The sequence below is a fragment of the Nerophis ophidion genome, linkage group LG01 (genome assembly GCF_033978795.1).
Source record: "Nerophis ophidion isolate RoL-2023_Sa linkage group LG01, RoL_Noph_v1.0, whole genome shotgun sequence".
Classification (NCBI taxonomy): domain Eukaryota; kingdom Metazoa; phylum Chordata; class Actinopteri; order Syngnathiformes; family Syngnathidae; genus Nerophis; species Nerophis ophidion.
In genome coordinates this window covers 91,316,906-91,337,490 of record NC_084611.1, presented here as the reverse complement: position 1 = coordinate 91,337,490, position 20,585 = coordinate 91,316,906, and the positions used below count along the sequence as shown (strand labels likewise).

Here is a 20,585-nt window from a genome sequence, read left to right as displayed (position 1 = left end):
ACTGTTATGTTAGATCCACTATGGACTGGACTCACACACTATTATGTTAGATCCACTATGGACTGGACTCTCACTATTATGTTAGATCCACTATGGACTGGACTCTCACATTATGTTAGATCCACTATGGACTGGACTCTCACACTATTATGTTAGATCCACTATGGACTGGACTCTCACTATTATGTTAGATCCACTATGGACTGGACTCTCACTATTATGTTAGATCCACTATGGACTGGACTCTCACATTATGTTACATCCACTATGGACTGGACTCTCACACTATTATGTTAGATCCACTATGGACTGGACTCTCACTATTATGTTAGATCCACTATGGACTGGACTCTCACATTATGTTACATCCACTATGGACTGGACTCTCACACTATTATGTTAGATCCACTATGGACTGGACTCTCACTATTATGTTAGATCCACTATGGACTGGACTCTCACATTATGTTACATCCACTATGGACTGGACTCTCACACTATTATGTTAGATCCACTATGGACTGGACTCTCACTATTATGTTAGATCCACTATGGACTGAACTCTCACACTATTATGTTAGATCCACCATGGACTGGACTCTCACTATTATGTTAGATCCACTATGGACTGGACTCTCACAATATTATGTTAGATCCACTATGGACTGGACTCTCACATTATGTTAGATCCACTATGGACTGGACTCTCACACTATTATGTTAGATCCACTATGGACTGGACTCTCACTATTATGTTAGATCCACTATGGACTGGACTCTCACTATTATGTTAGATCCACTATGGACTGAACTCTCACACTATTATGTTAGATCCACTATGGACTGGACTCTCACTATTATGTTAGATCCACTATGGACTGGACTCTCACTATTATGTTAGATCCACTATGGACTGGACTCTCACTATTATGTTAGATCCACTATGGACTGGACTCTAACACTATTATGTTAGATCCACTATGGACTGGACTCTCACTATTATGTTAGATCCACTATGGACTGGACTCTCACTATTATGTTAGATCCACTATGGACTGGACTCTCACTATTATGCTAGATCCACTATGGACTGGACTCTCTCACATCTGTGTTCCCCTCCAAGGTTTCTCATTGTCATCCCATTGGGTTGAATTTTTTCTTGCCCTGATGTGGGATCAGAGCCGAGGATGTCGTCGTGGCTTGTGCAGCCCTTTGAGACACCCGTGATTCAGGGCTATATAAGTAAACATTGATTGATTGATTGAAAACCATTCCAAGCCCAACCCAAGAAAGAGGATAGACACATTCATTCACTCACCTTGTGTGCAGGGATGAGATTGATGAGGATGCTGTCCAAAAGCTCTTGTGTGACCCCATCTCCCTCCATGATGATGGAACACATCAGGTCCATCATGTGCATCTGCACCTTCTGGTTATGGCTGTTACTGCAGGGATGAGAGAGCGAGACGGACACGGTTGTTACTTGGAAACTTCCCGAAAGGTTAGGGTTTAAACATCGGGCAGTTTCTCACAAAGGTGAGCACAGCCCTTATGGTATTATTTCTTCTTACGGGACCGGGTATACTTAAGAGGAGTCAGTGTACAACTTGGAATGCAGTATCTATTCACTGTCGTCAGAAAAATGACCTTTCGCCCTAGGATGGTGTTCAATTGGGTTCAGGACACGTACTGCGGAACCGTCATGCACCCGGGGATAAGCTGATTGGCAACACTTAAAGGTCCCTAGTGTGTGAATGTGAACGTTGTGTATCTGCAATGAGGGTCCAGGGCGGAGGTCAGCAACCCGCGGCTCTACAGCAACACGCGGCTCCTTAACGGCGCCCCTGTAGCTCCATGGAGCTTTTTCCAAAATGTATGGAAATGGAATAAAACGGGGTGAAAAATGTTTTTTGTTTTAATATGGTTTCTGTAGGAGGACAAACATAACACACAGCTTCCTAATTGTTAGAAAGCCCAATTATTATATGTTTGTGCTTCACTGCTGATGAGAGTATTTGGTGAGCACCGTTTGGTCCTACTAATTCCAGCGGCCCTTGAACTCACCGTTGTGTGGAAAGTTTGTTTACATTAATAACTTTCTCCGACGCTGCCACAGAAAGACGTGTTTTTTGCCGCCACTCCTTTGTCTCATTTTGTCCACCAAACATTTTATACTGTGCGTGAATGCACAAAATGGGAGTTTTGTTGATGTTTTTGACTTGTTATGGAGTGTTAAACAGGAATAATTGGTCAGTGCATGACTGCAAGCTAATCGATGCTTACATGCCACTTAGGTTATTGCATCATTATGCCTCGTTTGTACCGTACCCCGCCTTCCGCCCGATTGTAGCTGAGATAGGCGCCAGCGCCCCCCGCGACCCCAAAAGGGAATAAGCGGTAGAAAAAGGATGGATGGATGGATGTACCGTATTTTTTGGATTATAAATCGCTCTGGAGTATAAATCGTACCAGCCAAAAGTTTGTAATAAAGAAGGAAAAAAACATAAGTCGCACTGGAGTATAAGTCACATTTTTGGGGGGAAATTTATTTGATAAAATCCAACACCAAGAATAGACATTTGAAAGGCAATTTAAAACAAATAAAGAATAGTGAACAACAGGCTGAATAAGTGTAGGTTATATAAGGCATAAATAACCAACTGAGATGGTGCCTGGTATGTTAACCTAACATATTACGGTAAGAGTCATTCAAATAACTATAACATATAGAACGTGCTATACCTTTACCAAACAATCTGTCACTCCTAAACGATAAATCCCATGAAATATTCTTCCTCGGTGTTGCTTCTAAACAACTCTGCCAACTCCAAAGGTATGCGCCAATTGCTCTTGTCGTTTTCTGCTGCATATTTCACTACGTCCAGCTTGTAATCTGCAGTACATGATTTCCTTTTCGGTGCCAATTTTTGTTCAGCCCTTCTCACTTTTTATAAGTTACCGCCATCGATGAAATGATCCATTTTAATAGGTACGGCAGTAGCATATAGCAGTTAGCATTCCATGACCCACAATGCACTTCTGCCATGACCCTTTCCCGCCAAATTCTTTCTGGTTGACGTGTGTGTGACGATTGCTGACGTTTTCTTTGTTTCTTCCGCGAATGAGATAAATAATATTATTTGACATTTTACGGTAATGTGTTAATTTCACACATGAGTGCTCCAGATTATATGTCGCACCCCTGGCCAAACTATGAAAAAAACTGCGATTTATAGTCCGAAAAATACGGTACATATATTTTAAAGTAGTGGCTCATACTAGTACACGTCGACGTGGACTAATCATTGCAGCAGAGTCTGTTTGGGTCATTGGTTCTTCTTTTTGCTGCATTATGCTGAATCTGAGCAGCATCGTTAAATCACTTTGTGTTGGGAATAAAAAAAGATGCCTTACTTAATTACAGAGAAAAGGGTTTTGAAAAGCTGGGTGAAGATTTCGTTGCAGTCCTCCAGTTCAAAACATATGTTGTAGGACTTCACCCAGGCCAGGTTCTACAGGACAAACATGAAGAAAACACTAATGAATACATTCTGCACACAGCCAAACGGTGTCAAAGTGTCACCTCCAGAAGGTAAAAGTATCTGTTGAACTGGGGGCTCTTGGTATCTTCTAGTCCCTTTAGCTGTCTCGTAATGAAGAGGAAGATGTCCTGCAGGTGTGAGATGAACATATTTTAGATATGTTCTGGTCAAGTTTATTTCCTGTGTAATAATATTCAATATCCTGCCTTGAGTTTGTCATGGGAGGTGTAAGGGGCCTCAGGGGCATAGATCCTGAAGATGTCAGCCAGACAGCAGGCGACTAACAGCCGCACGTCTTTATTGGGGTTCCTGAGGAAGAATTCTGAGGCAAGGTGGAGTGCGAGGCCGAGATACTGCTGCTTCTCCTCTTCAGAATCTTGATCCATGTCCATGTAGGTCTTCACCACCATCTGTGCAGCAGAGCAACAAAAACAAAATAATGTGAGTGTTGCATGGCATATAGAATATGGTTGTGGAAGCCCTCATTGTTGTACCGCATTTTCCGGACCATAGGGTGCACCAATTTATAAGGCAGTGGTTCTCAACCTTTTTTCAGTGATGTACCCCCTGTGAGCATTTTTTTAATTCAAGTACCCCCTAATCAGAGCAAAGCATTTTTGGTTGAAAAAAAAGAGATAAATAAGTAAAATACAGCACTATGTCATTTCGGATTTTTTAAATTGTATAACAGTGCAAAAAAGACATTCATCCTCCGCTGTTGCCATTTCTAATATAAAGTAATGTAAAGTTATTACTTATATCTGTCAGTAAACTCGCCATGAAAGCACTAAAACATACCGGTGTAGTGAGTTGACATTATTGATCAAAGGAACTTTAGTTATTACAGAGTTGCGCTCGGACGTTTTTTCACGGGACACATTTCGGGCGTTGTTGCATTAGTGAGCCACGGATGAGGAGAGGCTGCTTGCTTGATTGATTGAAACTTTTATTAGTAGATTGCATAGTTCAGTACATATTCCGTACAATTGACCACTAAATGGTAACACCGGAATAAGTTTTTCAACTTGTTTAAGTCGGGGTCCACGTTAATCAATTCATGGTAATGAATAGTAATGCTCCTTTATTGAAGTAAAGTCTGAACGTCATTAAAACAGTTAGCGCCATCTTTTGACACTTCTTCCACTCCCGTCCTTGCACGCTACACCGCTACAACAAAGATGACGGGGAGAAGACGCTGTCGAAGGTGAGCCACGTAAATAAGACCGACCACAAAACTGCGCATCCTGAAGCGACTGTCAGAAAGTGACTTGAAGATGATGTGTAAAACATCATCTATGCAACATTTTGAGCAAAGAACCACCATTACATGTTATGTAGACCACAAGGAAGTCTTTTAGGTTTAGAAAAAAAAAATTATAACATGACTCCTTTAATGCACTTTATAATCCGGTGAGCCTTACATATGAAATAGGACCATTCATCGGCAGTGCGCCTTATAATCAAGTGCGCCCTATGGTCTGGAAAATATGGGTACTTACTTACTAGCTTCCGCAGATAGTGGGTCCATGAAAATGACTTCTGTTATGTTTAATCAGCCGTTTTACTGCCCTGTTTCAGGTACCGTTCGGAAAAAATTAAGATAAGTAAATAAAACATTTACAGAAGTTTTATGTGTAAATAACTAATTTTGCAATGTACATATGCTTATAGTCTGGTGCGGCTAATATATAAATGATAAATGGGTTGTACTTGTATAGCGCTTTTCTACCTTCAAGGTACTCAAAGCGCTTTGACACTACTTCCACATTTACCCATTCACACACACATTCACACACTGATGGAGGGAGCTGCCATGCAAGGCGCCAACCAGCACCCATCAGGAGCAAGGGTGAAGTGTCTTGCTCATGACACAACGGACGTGACGAGGTTGGTACTAGGTGGGGATTGAACCAGGGACCCTCGGGTTGCGCACAGCCACTCTCCCACTGCGACACGCGTATGGAAAAATTGAGTTTTTTTTCCCCTCAAATTAAGTGGGTGTGGGCGGCTATTATACCGGTTCGCTTTTAGTCCGGAAAATGCGGTCACAGAGTTTTGTTGCTAACAAAAAGACAAACAAACCCTAGCGAAAACAACCTCTGTGGCGTAGTGTGCCACATTCATCTGGATTCAGACTCGGTCAAGGCACAACTGCTGCAAACTGAAAGTAAGGTACTTGATAAGCCACCATCACCCGGAAAAGATTAAACCAGCCAGTAGAGCCATAATAAATTCATAAAAGAGGCAAACTTCATGAAGGTTTTTTGTGACCAACAAGTATGTGCTCCAATCACTACATCACAAAAAAATAAGAGTTGTAGAAAATAATGGAAACACAAGACAGCCATGATATTATTTTCCTTACAAGTGTATGTAAACCTTTTACCACGACTGTACATATGCACACATACATTAAGAATGTTGAAAGATGGCACCTGATGGCCATAAAACATAACTGCAGTTTTAGTCCAAAAAGATCAAAATAGTGTTCACGTATGAGATCTAGGGCTGCCAATTATGGCCAAAGTAATAATTAAGATTATTGTTATCAATATTTAAATAATGATTACAGATTGTTAGGTAAAGCACTGTTGGGGTGTAAACATATTACCATCATGTCATGTGTAATGTCTAATAAAAAGACTGTAAATGGTAAATGGGTTATACTTGTATAGCGCTTTTCTACCTTCAAGGTACTCAAAGCGCTTTGACACTTTTTCCACATTCACACACACATTCACACACTGATGGCGGGAGCTGCCATGCAAGGCCCTAACAACCACCCATCAGGAGCAAGGGTGAAGTGTCTTGCTCAAGGACGTGATGAGGTTGGTAGCAGGTGGGGATCGAACCAGGAATCCTCAGATTGCGGGTACGGCGACTTTCCCAACCGCGCCACACTGTCCCCCATAGATAAACATTATCCATATATCTAAAGACAAATATTAAGTTTGTTTTATTCATTAAAAATATAAACTTGTCAGCATTTTATCATTAAATGATGCCTCTATCTCTATTTTTACATTTTAATAGAGGAGGTTATTTTTTTGTAATATTTTTTTAAGTTATGTACATTTATATGTACATATATCGGGACAGATCCATTAAGAGTTTGAACAGAAATATTTCATATAGGAATTAACAGTACACAAAAACTGACTAACAAAAAGCTGTGTCACATGAATGTTTTTTAAAGTAATACCTTTGTGACATGAAAAAAGCACATGTAAAAACCAAAACTGGGTGTTTAATTTCTGGTATCAAAATAAAACACGAAGCAGTTTGGTTGACGAAGATAATGTCAAATAAACAAGTTTTGTTCTTCTCCAACGTCTCCTATCAGTACAACAGTTTGGCCAACAAAAATAAAGAGGAGTGACACCTCTCACATCGAATACACAATCTTCAAAGCCTGCGTGCAATTCGATGATGACAAAACGACGCACCGGCCGTAACAAGGGCACATCAAAATATACAGGTGTGGCGGTATTCAGTACTACTCAGTGGCCTAGTGGTTGGAGTGTCCGCCCTGAGATCGGTAAGTCGTGAGTTCAAATCCCGGCCGAGTCATACCAAAGACTATAAAAATGATGGGCCAAATGCAGAGAATAGTTTTGCCACATTTAGTATGTGTGTGACAATCATTGGTACTTTAACTTTAACTTTGTATTGTTCATAATGCTTGTATTGCTTTCTCATTCACAATTTCTACTTTAGGTATATAAAACAGTTATGTAAAATTCTACAAAAAGACATAATTTACCATCCATCCAATTTCTACCACAGGGGGTGCTGGAGCCTATCCCAGCTGCATTCGGGTGGAAGGCATCGTACACCCTGGACAAGTCGCCAGCTCATCACAGCACCAACACAGACAGGCAACACTCACATTCACACACTAGGGACCATTTAGTGTTGCCAATCAACCTATCCCCAGGTGCATGTCTTTGGAGGTGGGAGGAAGCCGGCGTACCCGGAGGGAACCCACGCAGTCATGGTGAGAACATGCAAACTCCACACAGAACGATGCCGAGCCCAGGACCTTCATATTGTGAGGCACACGTAATAACCCGTGTTCCACCGTGCTGCCCAGGACATCATTTTGAATGTGTTAATTTGTTTTGTTTTTAAATCAAACTTGGATAAAAGATTTCAGTCCAAGTAATTTTTGAAAATTTTGAGCAGATTTACAAATTCTGCAATAATAATTATAACCGTGATTATTTTGGTCACAATAACCGAGATAAGAAATGTTCATACCGTCAAGGGCTGCAACAACTAATTGATTAAATCGATCAAAATCGATTATAAAAATAGTTGGCGATTAATTTAGTCATCGATTCATTGGATGTATGCAATGCGCATACCTTTATTAAAGTTAAAGTACCAATGATTGTTATAAACTGCAACATTTACAAACAGCTGAAAAACAATAATCAAAATAAGTACAAAAACAGTACAAAACAGCGCCAGGGCGGCGCTCAGGATACGTCTCATTTGGTGGCGGTGAGCCAGCCAATGATGAGTCATGTCTAGCTCACGTAACCACGCCGTCTCAAAAATGGCGGAGGGAAAAAGTACGGATAGTTCAATGGAGAAACATCTCGAGGTTATTGCTTCAATGGAGAAAAGAGTACGATCCAAGTCGTCAAAAGTGTCGGAACACTTTACTTTAAAGACTTCAAAGAAGACATTTCCTGCAAAACATGCAGCATGGACATCGCGTGGCAAGGAAGGACAACATTGCTTCGGCAGCACCCGAGGAGCCATGGATGAAGAGAACTCACGGTACGTAACTTTTTTATAGCCATAGTCCGAGTATATTGATCCGTTGTGTCCGTCTTTGTGTGTTTTTAATCTTTTGTTAACGAGGACATTTTTTTTAAGGCAGCGCAGCAGCAACTGACAAATATCTCAGGTTGGTTTGATAATGGATCAACATAGCCAGGCCCAATAAAGCTATATAAATATATTTAGACTTGAGTGACGCTTTAGTATAACTAAATGTTATGAAGGTGCTGGAATATTTCATGCTTTTATTGAGAGGTAGCCTGAAGTGAATTCTTTCAGAATAGAAAGGTGTACTATATCTGATCCAGTTTTGATCTGATGAGTTACATTTATGTGTTGTTATTGGTGTATTTAGCAACTCCAATGTCCATTTATTTAATTTAGCTGTTTTTTTTAATGTGGTGGCGTATTTGTCTTTTACGTCCGAAATTATTAATGAAATCAACTGGGTATGTATTGAGTTTCATGTAAATGATGCCACTATGTACATTCATAATATGGTTTCTCTCATTTCAGAAAGAAAGAAGCCAGCATTAGAGACTTGGTACAAAGGAAGGTGTGCACACCACAGCAAGCGGCTGCATTGACTGATGCTATCCTTATTATGTTGGTAACTGACATGAGGCGACTATCAATGATGGAGGATGAAGGTTTTAGACAAATGATTCACGTCCTCAACCCTGGTTACACTCGTCCCTCGAGGAACCATTTTACCAAACTGATGGAGAGGAAGTACGAGCGGACATTCCATGCAGTGTAGACTGACATAAAAGCCACCCAGAGCAAAATTGCTCTCACTACTGATGTGTGGACAAGTGTAGCCTACCTTGGCAATACATGCCACTACATCGGAGAGGAATGGAACATAAAGTCCATCTGCCTTACGACCATGCCACTAGAGGAAAGACATTCAGCATCCAACATTGCAGAATGGTTGGAATAGGTAGTAGCCAGGTTTGAAATTCCCCTAAGCAAAATTATTGCTATTGTGCAGGACAATGGTGCACTTTATATAAAAAACAAAACATTTTTGTAACACTTGCTTTGTTTTATTTGGTAAGTCGAAAGGACATGGTGCCAGAACAATTTCCCTTGTGGATCATTAAAGTTTATCTAAGTCTAAGTATGCTGTTTTTTAAAATAAAGTATCGGAAAGGATAGAAATATAGTTTGTCTCTTTTATCCGATTATTAATCGAAGTAATAATCAACAGATTAATCGATTATCATCCATCCATCCATCTTCTACCGCTTATTCCCTTTCGGGGTTGCGGGGGGCGCTGGCGCCTATCTCAGCTACAATCGGGCGGAAGGCGGGGTACACCCTGGACAAGTCGCCACCTCATCGCAGGGCCAACACAGATAGACAACATTCACACTAACATTCACACACTAGGGCCAATTTAGTGTTACCAATCAACCTATCCCCAGGTGCATGTCTTTGGAGGTGGGAGGAAGCCGGAGTACCCGGAGGGAACCCACGCATTCACGGGGAGAACATGCAAACTCCATACAGAAAGATCCCGAGCCTGGATTTGAACCCAGGACTGCAGGACCTTCGTATTGTGAGGCAGACGCACTAACCCCTCTGCCACCGTGAAGCCCAACAGATTAATCGATTATCAAATTAATCGTTAGTTGCAGCCCTATTACCGTCACATCACTACATATGTCAGTGTACTGGGCAGATAGTTTAATATTTGACAAAAGTATGAGAAAAGGGGGGGGGGCAAACAGACTGCAGAGCACGACAAAAAACACCTTCACTTAGCAGAAGAAGCCACACTCACGCTGCTAACACATTAGCTGCCTACACTGAGAAACCCTGTGGGTATTGAATCCGCGTACACTTGGATTGTACACCTCCTTCAGATATACTCTAAACATGTTTCCCATGGTCCCACTGTCTCCACAAACATTGGGAGAATACAATGGAGTCATAAAAACACAAATTCCCTCCAAAGACACGTATAAACATCTTCAACACAAGGTCCAATGCTAATCCAAAAATGACTCCTAAAATATGCAATCATGCTTTCTCTCAAGTAGCTACACAAGTAAGGGTGTAACGGTACACAAAAATGTGGGTTAGGTACATACCTCGGTTTAGAGGTCACGGTTCGGTTCATTTTCAGTACAGTAAGAAAACAGCAAAATATACATTTTTGGGTTATTTACCAAATTTGTAAACAATGGCTATATCCTGGGAACACTATAATAATTCTGCCCACATTAATCAACATTAAACTACCTCATGTTGTCGCTCAGAATAAATAAAATGACAAAACTTTTTTTTCTTCTACATATAAAAAGTGCAACATTAAACAGTTTCAAGTCAACTCATCATGCTTAATTTATTACAGCATTTGGGTAGCCTGCAGTTGATTTTTATTATTTGTATCAATGTTATATTTGTATCAACATGTGACAGCAGGGACCCTGCCATTCAAAACTCAGCTGCTACATTACTAATGATTCATGTAACTATAGCTGAAAAAACAGTACAATAGCAATAGGAGAGACTATTCATCCCTGAACACCATTGAGTTCATGTAGGCTTAATGATGCACTTACATTATTATATCAACTCTCACAGACAGAAACTCTTCATTTAACATCATGTCCTTTTTTGCTGCTTCAACACAGCTCAATCAAAACAGACAGGGCTTTGCTGTCGTAACACACGCACACACATGCGCTCTTAATACGCACTGCTGATTGGCTCTTATCGCTCTGAACACGCACTGCTGATTGGCTGTTACCGCTTTGCGTGAAACCAATCAGATGGTTGTGTGGGTGGAACAATGCAGGGTGCTAACAGGGGCAGAATGGAGAGGAACAGCTTGTTAAGACTTAAGCATAGGTGGCTACTTAATATGTTTGTGTGGAAACTCGTTCGGTACACCACCGAACCGGACCGAAACCCCTGTACCGAAACTGCTCAATACAAATACACGTACCGTTACACCCCTATACACAAGTAAAGCTTGTTTTACATCCAAACCAAAAGCAGCCATGATCAGCAAAGACATTTACCAGACAGTTAATGACCTTTACTCTAGCACTTTCCATAAGTAAGCTGTCAACAAATGTTGAAATTGTGAGAGTTATCTCTCACTCAACAGTAGGAAGCAGGAAGGAACTTTATTGTCACCGCACAATACAAAAACATTTAATTTCCAGCAAAAATGGTAAATGGTTGTACTTGTATAGCGCTTTTCTACCCCTTTTTAAGGAGCGCAAAACGCTTTGACAGTATTTCCACATTCACCCATCTTACACACACATTCACACACTGATGGCGGGAGCTGCCATGCAAGGCGCTAACCAGGCCCAATCAGGAGCAAGGGTGAAGTGTCTTGCCCAAGGACACAACGTACGTGACCAGGATGGTAGAAGGTGGGGATTGAACCAGTAACCCTCAGATTACTGGCACGGCCACTCTACCAACTTCGCCACGCCGTCCCCAAGCACAAACCCATTCAAGAGCAGACACACATGGGTGTGACAGGGGGACCGAACAGGAACGCTGGTTGCACACTTCCTGTTGAAAGGAGTCCGTGTGTTTCAACTTGACACTGTGGGATTTGAATCAATAACTTTGTGCATAAACAGCACCGCTTTTCTGTTGAATGTGAATACAGTAGTGCAGTTGTTTAGACAGTCATTTGTGTATACAAGTTTTACATTGGGGAAGACGTTTCTTCATGGGGAAAGACCTTAATGTCTCTTGTTTACATGTTAGCATTTAAGATGGCTAACGCTGATTGGTCTCCATAATTTCATCAACGTCTGCTTATCAATAACATTTAATAATCATAATTCAAAAAGGTAATACTAACTGTGGGGAGTTTAACAGCTGTCACCATTACTACCATTTATTTATAGTACAAACAGCTGCAGCTGCTGAATCCAAAGCAAAAAACGGATTGCTCTTGTAAGCCCTAACAACACATACACATGGCGATTACCGAGGCAGGCAAACTTAACGTTTGGTGAGTTGACTTATTGAATAACGACCCAGGCTTAGCTACTCACCACAGAAAATTTTGGGGGCGTTTTCTGCAAATGTGGCTGACTGCAGCGAGCCACCACACCAAGAGATCCAACCAGCTCCTTTGTTTTGGGGCACTTATATTTTAGTTTACACACATTAACATTCATTTAATAAATGTGGAGACTAAACTGTCTTGTATAACGAAAATAAATGTAAAACTGCATGGATATATACAGAGATGCATGAATATTCAATTTTTAATCAAATCGTAGCTCTTGAATCGTAATCGAATCGTGATTTCCCATAGATTCTCACCTTTAATGAGGATTATGAATAATTCTTCATCCAAACGGGAAGATATAAACATCCCATCAGTTGGCAATTGTAAAGTGAGTTATTGTTTTATTATGTTTGTAGTTTGTATATCTTGTTAAGCACTTAGCAATAAAGCTACGTGATGCTTAGTAAATCAATGATCTGCATCTGTTCAGCACACAACTTCTAAAATTTTGGGATCATCCTCCTTACGTTCGGGCTCAAAAATCCAAGTTATGGCTCTTTCAACATTTTGTGTTGCTGACACCTGTTCCTGTCACTGCCGTTGTGTCTTTGGGCAGGAACAAGACGGTCACATTGCGCACACATGGATGCTTCACTGACCAAGAAGCCGATACAGAACCCTACACGATGGCTGCCCACTGCTCCTCAACCTCAAGCGAGGATGGGTCAAATGCAGAGACTTAATTTCAACAATTCAGATCTTGTTTTTCCACATTTACACCAACGCATATCCAATACTTATCATTTGAATCAGTGTTTTTCAACCTTTTCTGAGCCAAGGCACATTTTTTTCATTGAAAAAATCCCGAGGCACACCACCAGCAGAAAATATAAAAAAAATGAAACTCAGCAGCCGATATTGACAATAAAAAGTCGTTCTCTCTTGTTGGATATTGATTGTCATGTACAGATGTACTTTGTGGACGCCGTCTGCTCCACACGCTTCAAGTCTTTGCTGTTGCCCAGCATTCTGTTTTCGTTTACTTTGCAGCCAGTTCAGTTTTAGTTTTGTTTTGCATAACCATCCCAAAGCTTCAATGCCTTTTCTTAACGGCACTCGCCTTTTGTTTATTTTTGGTTTAAGCGTTAGAAACCTTTTACATGCACGCTGCCTCCCACTGCCGTCTGCATATTGTGATCACGACAAACCATGTTCCCGACATCTACAGAGCAATTGGCTACCTGCTGCCACCTACTGATATGGAAGAGTATTACACGGTTACTCTGCCGAGCTCTAGACACCACAGACAGTCAACAACGGCACATTATTTGCAGATTATAATTACTGGTTTGCAAAAAAATATCCATCCATCTTCTTCCGCTTATCCGAGGTCGGGTCGCGGGGGCAGCAGCCTAAGCAGGGAAGCCCAGACTTCCCTCTCCCCAGCCACTTCGTCTAGCTCTTCCCGGGGGATCCCGAGGCGTTCCCAGGCCAGCCGGGAGACATAGTCTTCCCAACGTGTCCTGGGTCTTCCCCGTGGCCTCCTACCGGTTGGACGTGCCCTAAACACCTCCCTAGGGAGGCGTTCGGGTGGCATCCTGACCAGATGCCCGAACCACCTCATCTGGCTCCTCTCCATGTGGAGGAGCAGCGGCTTTACTTTGAGTTCCTCCCGGATGACAGAGCTTCTCACCCTATCTCTAAGGGAGAGCCCCGCCACACGGCGGAGGAAACTCATTTGGGCCGCTTGTACCCGTGATCTTATCCTTTCGGTCATGACCCAAAGCTCATGACCATAGGTGAGGATGGGAACGTAGATCGACCGGTAAATTGAGAGCTTTGCCTTCCGGCTCAGTTCCTTCTTCACCACAACGGATCGGTACAACGTCCACATTACTGAAGACGCCGCACCGATCCGCCTGTCGATCTCACGATCCACTCTTCCCTCACACGTGAACAAGACTCCTAGGTACTTGAACTCCTCCACTTGGGGCAGGGTCTCCTCCCCAACCCGGAGATGGCACTCCACCCTTTTCCGGGAGAGAACCATGGACTCGGATTTGGAGGTGCTGATTCTCATTCCGGCCGCTGCGAACCGATCCAGTGAGAGCTGAAGATCCCGGCCAGATGAAGCCAACAGGACTACATCGTCAAAAGGCAAAAAAATATATTAGGTGAAATTACATGATCTACCACCGCACACCAGACTGTATCTCATGGCACAGTGAGTGAAAAATACTGTTCTAGAGCAGTGTTTTTCAACCTTTTTTGAGCCAAAGCACATTTTTTGCGTTGAAAAAATGTGGAGGACACCACCAGCAGAAATCATTCAAAATCGAAACTCAGTTGACAGTAAAAAGTCGTTGTCGCAATTGTTGGATATGACTTTAAAGCATAACCAAGCATGCATCACTATAGCTCTTGTCTCAAAGTAGGTGTACTGTCACCACCTGTCACATCACACCCTGACTTACTTGGACTTTTTTGCTGTTTTCCTCTGTGTAGTATTTTACTTCTTGTCTTGCCCTCCTATTTTGGTGGCTTTTTCTCGTTTTTGGTATTTTCCTGTAGCAGCTTCATGTCTTCCTTTGAGCGATGTTTACCGCATCTACTTTGTTTTAGCAGTCAACAATATTTCAGTTGTTTTATCCTTCTTTGTGGGGACATTGTTGATTGTCATGTCATGTTCGGATGTACAATGTGGACGCCGTCTTTACTCCACAGTAAGTCTTTGCTGTTGTCCAACATTCTGTTTTTGTTTACTTTGTCGCCAGTTCAGTTTTAGTATTGTTCTGAAATAGCCTTCGCTAAGCTTCAATGCCTTTTCTTAGAGGCACTCACCTTTTGTTTATTTTTGGTTTAAGCTTTAGACACCTTTTTACCTGCACCCTGCCTCCCGCTGTTTCCGACTTCTACAGAGCAATGAAAGAGTATTACACGGTTACTCTGGCCAGCTACAGCACCGACACTCAACAACAACACACATCATTTGCAGACTATAATTACTGGTTTGCAAAAAAATTTTTTAACCCATTAATCTATTCATTTTCTACCGCTTGTCCCTTTTGGGGTCGCGGGGGGTGCTGGAGCCTATCTCAGCTGTATTCGGGCGGAAGGCGGTGTACACCCTTGATAAGTAGCACCCTCACCGCAGGGCCAACACAGAAAGACAGACAACATTCAAATACCATCCAAAGTCATACCAAAGACTATGAAAAAGGGACCCATTACGTCCCTGCTTGGAACTCAACATAAAGGGTTGGAATTGGGGGTTAAAACACCAAGAATTATTCCTGGGCAAAGCCACCGCTGCTGCTCACTGCTCTCCTCACCTCCCAGGGGGTGATCAAGGCTGATAGGCAGAGAATAATCCCGCCACACCTAGTGTGTGTGTGACAATCATTGGTACGTTAACTTTAACATTCACACACTAGGGACCATTTAGTGTTGCCAATCGAAGTGGGAGGAAGCACCCGGAGGGAACCCACGCAGTCATGGGGAGAACAAGCAAACTCCACACAGAAAGATGCCGAGCCCGGGATTGAACTCAGGACTACTCAGGACTTTCATATTGTGAGGCACATGTACTAACCCCTATACCACCGTGCTGCCAAATAGGAGAAATAAGATCATCTCGCACGGCACACCAGACTATTTCACGTAGTGTGTGCCGCGGCACAGTGGTTGAATAACACGGATCTAAACCACACAGAAGTGTGTTAAATGTAGATTAGAATCATCATCGGTCCCCTTTAACAGTTTGAAAACATGCGTTCTAAACATGTGAAGTGAATTATATTTATATAGCGCTTTTCTCTAGTGACTCAAAGCGCTTTAACATAGTGAAACCCGATATCTAAGTAACATGTAAACCAGTGTGCGAGCCACTGGGAGCAGGTGGGTAAAGTGCCTTGCCCAAGGACACAACGGCATTGACTAGGACGGTGGATCGAACCTGGAACCCATGGCACTGCCACTCTACCAACCGGGTTATACTGCCACTCTACCAACCGGGTTATACCGCCCCATGACAACATAATGTCGGGGCTAGCTTACAAAGTTAGAGGAAGATTCGGTGTCGGCAGAAAGACACGCACACACCTTTAACCGCTTGACCACCTCATCGTTGCTGATCTTGTCCGTGATCTCCTTGACTCCGGGCGGGTAGAAGATCTTGCCGTCCCCCGCCGGCTTCTGTTGTTGCGGGAACTCCATGCTTGTTGACGTCTGGTCCACACCGTCTTCTGCTGGCCTCTACGTGCCGGAAAACAAAAAAAAGTTCAACATCACACTCCCGCAGGAAACCGCCTTTTAGTCACTCTTTTTGTCCTCCAGTTCCCAAAACAAACTGTCGGAATGGACATTTAAGCGGACATTTAGGCGAGAATGTACAAACCCCGTTTCCATATGAGTTGGAAATTGTGTTCGATGTAAATATAAACAGAATACAATGATTTGCAAATCATTTTCAACCCATATTCAGTTGAATATGCTACAAAGACAACATATTTGATGTTCAAACTGATAAACTTTTTTTTTTTTGCAAATAATCATTAACTTTAGAATTTGATGCCAGCAACACGTGACAAAATGTTCATCAAACACTTATTTGGAACATCCCACAGGTGTGCAGGCTAATTGGGAACAGGTGGGTGCCATGATTGGCTATAAAAACAGCTTCCCAAAAAATGCTCAGTCTTTCACAAGAAAGGATGGGGCGGGAATCGAACCTGCAACCCCCAAGTTGCTGGCACGGCCACTCTACCAACCGAGATATACCACACCCGTTTGACAAATAATTCACAAACAAGGACGGGGTGAGGGTCACCACTTTGTAAGCAAATTGTCAAACAGTTTTAGAACAACATTTCTCAACGAGCTATTGCAAGGAATTTAGGGATTTTACCATCTACGGTCCGTAAAATCATCAAAATGTTCAGAAAATCTGGAGAAATCACTGCACGTAAGCGATTATATTATGGACCTTTGATCCCTCAGGCGGTACTGCATCAAAAACCGACATCAATCTCTAAAGGATATCACCACATGGGCTCAGGAACACTTCAGAAAACCACTGTCAGTAACTACAGTTGGTCGCTACATCTGTAAGTGCAAGTTAAAACTCTACTATGCAAAGCAAAACCCATTCATCAAAAACAACAAGGAACGCCGCCGGCTTTGCTGGGCCCGAGTTCATCGACGATGGACTGATGCAAAGTGGAAAAGTGTTCTGTGGCCTGACGAGTCTACATTTCAAATCATATTTGGAAACTGTGGACGTGGTGTCCCCCGGAACAAAGAGGAAAATAACCATCCGGATTGTTATAGGCGCAAAGTTCAAAAGCCAGCATCTGTGATGGTATGGGGGTGTATTAGTGGCCAAAGCATGGGTAACTTACACATCTGTGAAGGCACCATTAATGCTGAATGGTCCATACAGGTTTTGGAGCAACATATGTTGTCATCCAAGCAACGTTATCATGGACACCCCTGCTTATTTCAGCAAGACAATTCCAAGCCACGTGTTACAACAGCGTGGTTTCATAGTAAAAGAGTGCGGGTACTTTCCTGGCCCGCATGCAGTCCAAACCTGTCTCCCATGGAAAATGTGGCGCATTATGAAGCGTAAAGTACGACAGCGGAGACCCAGTATTGTTGAACGACTGAAGCTCTACATTAAAACAAGAATGAGAAAGAATTCCACTTTCAAACTTCAAAAATTAGTTTCCTCAGTTCCCAAACGTTTATTAAGTGTTGTTAAAAGAAAAGGTGATGTTACACAGTGGTGAACATGCCCTTTCCCAACTACTTTGGCATGCGTTGCAGCCATGAAATTCTAATTGTTATTTGCAAAAAAAAAATAAGGTTTATGAGTATGAACATCAAATATCTTGTCTTTGTAGTGCATTCAACTGAGTATGCGTTGCAAATCATTATATTCTGTTTATATTTACATCCAACACAATTTCCCAACTCATATGGAAACGGGGTTTGTACACAATATTAGCTCCATCGCTACGGATGCACCTGAACACCGTACGCGCCAAACGGTAGTGTTTACGTCCGGTGAGAGACAACAGGTGTGCTGTCAGGTGAGGAAGTAGGTTAACAGGGTGCAAACATGACTGAGCTCGATGCTAGCATTTAGCGGGAAGCACGGCGAGATGCTAAGCTAACAGCTGCTAGCGTGTGTTAGCATGCTAGCAGGCTAGTTACAAAGTGTAGGCCGCAAGCCATCACATCTCCGTCCATACACAAGCACACTTGCGTTTAAGTGCGCCTGACGCCTGAATATCCGCCCCGGACAGTCCCGGGCCGGGCTCCCCGACAAACGCAACAACTTTGAGGAGTTTAAACATGAAGCGAGTGTACTTAAGGCAGTGTTTTTTACACTTGGACGCATCCGCCGCTAGTTGCTGCCGAGCTGCTGCCGCCTCAGCCTTCTTCTGCCGGATAACTCGCCTCCCCCGCGCGAATGCTTCTCCAACACTGCGAATTAAACCCCCATTGCCAGTATTTACCTCTCAGGATGGCCGATTTAATTCATTAGTCTGACACAGGTTAGGTTTAGTTTTCGGCACAAAGCTCGGTCCGTTCAGTCCCTGCTATCCGTGTGAGGGCTAAGCGTGGAGCGCCCCCCTTTGTCTTGATGGGGTACTACACGGGAAAATACCTGGCGGGAACAAGAAGTAACCCCTCTGGGATACAGAAAATATCAAGAAAAAAATTTAAAAAAGTGAATTAAAATGTGTAAAAAAAAATTTTTAAATGAAATCAACAGTTTTTGGGTCACAAACTGTGTTTCTTTTTATGCCATTAAATAGTATTTACTAGAGGTGTGGGAAAAAATAGATTTGAATACGAATCGCAATCCTCACGTTGTGCGATTCAGAATCCATCCATCCATCCATCCATCCATCTTCTTCCGCTTATCCGAGGTCGGGTCGCGGGGGCAACAGCCTAAGCAGGAAAACCCAGACTTCCCTCTCCCCAGCCACTTCGTCTAGCTCTTCCCGGGGGATCCCGAGGCGTTCCCAGGCCAGCCGGGAGACATAGTCTTCCCAACGTGTCCTTGGTCTTCCCCGTGGCTTCCTACCGGTTGGACGTGCCCTAAACACCTCCCTAGGGAGGCGTTCGGGTGGCATCCTGACCAGATGCCCGAACCACCTCATCTGGCTCCTCTCGATGTGGAGGAGCAGCGGATTTACTTTGAGTTCCTCCCGGATGGCAGAGCTTCTCACCCTATCTCTAAGGGAGAGACCCGCCACACGGCGGAGGAAACTCATTTCGGCCGCTTGTACCCGTGATCTTATCCTTTCGGTCATGACCCAAAGCTCATGACCATAGGTGAGGATGGGAACGTAGATCGACCGGTAAATTGAGAGCTTTGCCTTCCGGCTCAGCTCCTTCTTCACCACAACGGATCGGTACAACGTCCGCATTACTGAAGACGCCGCACCGATCTGCCTGTCGATCTCACGATCCACTCTTCCCTCACTCGTGAACAAGACTCCTACCATAACAATGCAATCCAATTCCACAACCAAAACTGCAATAAAAAAACATGACACAGAACAAACCAAAAGTAGTGAAACGAAAATGAATATTCAATCAATCAATCAATGTTTATTTATATAGCCCCAAATCACAAATGTCTCAAAGGACTGCACAAATCATTACGACTACAACATCCTCGGAAGAACCCACAAAAGGGCAAGGAAAACTCACACCCAGTGGGCAGGGAGAATTCACATCCAGTGGGACGCCAGTGACAATGCTGACTATGAGAAACCTTGGAGAGGACCTCAGATGTGGGCAACCCCCCCCCCCCCCCCCCCTCTAAGGGACCGAAAGCAATGGATGTCGAGCAGGTCTAACATCCATCCATCCATTTTCTACCGCTTGTTCCCTTTTGGGGTCGCGGGGGGCGCTGGCGCGTATCTCAGCTACAATCGGGCGGAAGGCAGGGTACACCCTGGACAATTCGCCACCTCAGCATAGGGCCAACACAGATAGACAGACAACATTCACACACTAGGGCCAATTTAGTGTTGCCAATCAACCTATCCCCAGGTGCATGTCTTTGGAGGTGGGAGGAAGCCGGAGTACCCGGAGGGAACCAACGCATTCACGGGGAGAACATGCAAACTCCACACAGAAAGATCCCGAGCCTGGATTTGAACCCAGGACTGCAGGACCTTCGTATTGTGAGGCAGACGGACTAACCCCTCTGCCACCGTGAAGCCCTCCAGGTC

At 43.2% G+C, this 20,585-nt stretch overlaps 1 protein-coding gene across 2 annotated transcripts in view; it reads right to left on the bottom strand.

Annotated features, from left to right (window-relative positions):
* Positions 1-18,998, bottom strand: part of pds5a (PDS5 cohesin associated factor A) — a 52,031-nt gene extending 33,033 nt beyond the window's left edge. Inside the window, exons 1-6 of one of the 2 annotated variants that reach the window (XM_061916067.1) lie at positions 18,852-18,998; positions 16,432-16,584; positions 3,749-3,952; positions 3,584-3,670; positions 3,415-3,512; positions 1,319-1,445 (exon numbers count right to left, since the gene is read on the bottom strand). In XM_061916067.1, the coding sequence (XP_061772051.1) occupies positions 1,319-1,445; positions 3,415-3,512; positions 3,584-3,670; positions 3,749-3,952; positions 16,432-16,545 (630 nt within the window). In that variant the 5' untranslated portion in view covers positions 16,546-16,584; positions 18,852-18,998. Of the gene's footprint in view, positions 1-1,318; positions 1,446-3,414; positions 3,513-3,583; positions 3,671-3,748; positions 3,953-16,431; positions 16,585-18,721 lie in introns of both variants that reach the window. The other variant, XM_061916058.1, reaches the window with a different exon arrangement.
* Positions 18,999-20,585: the final 1,587 nt, after the last annotated feature.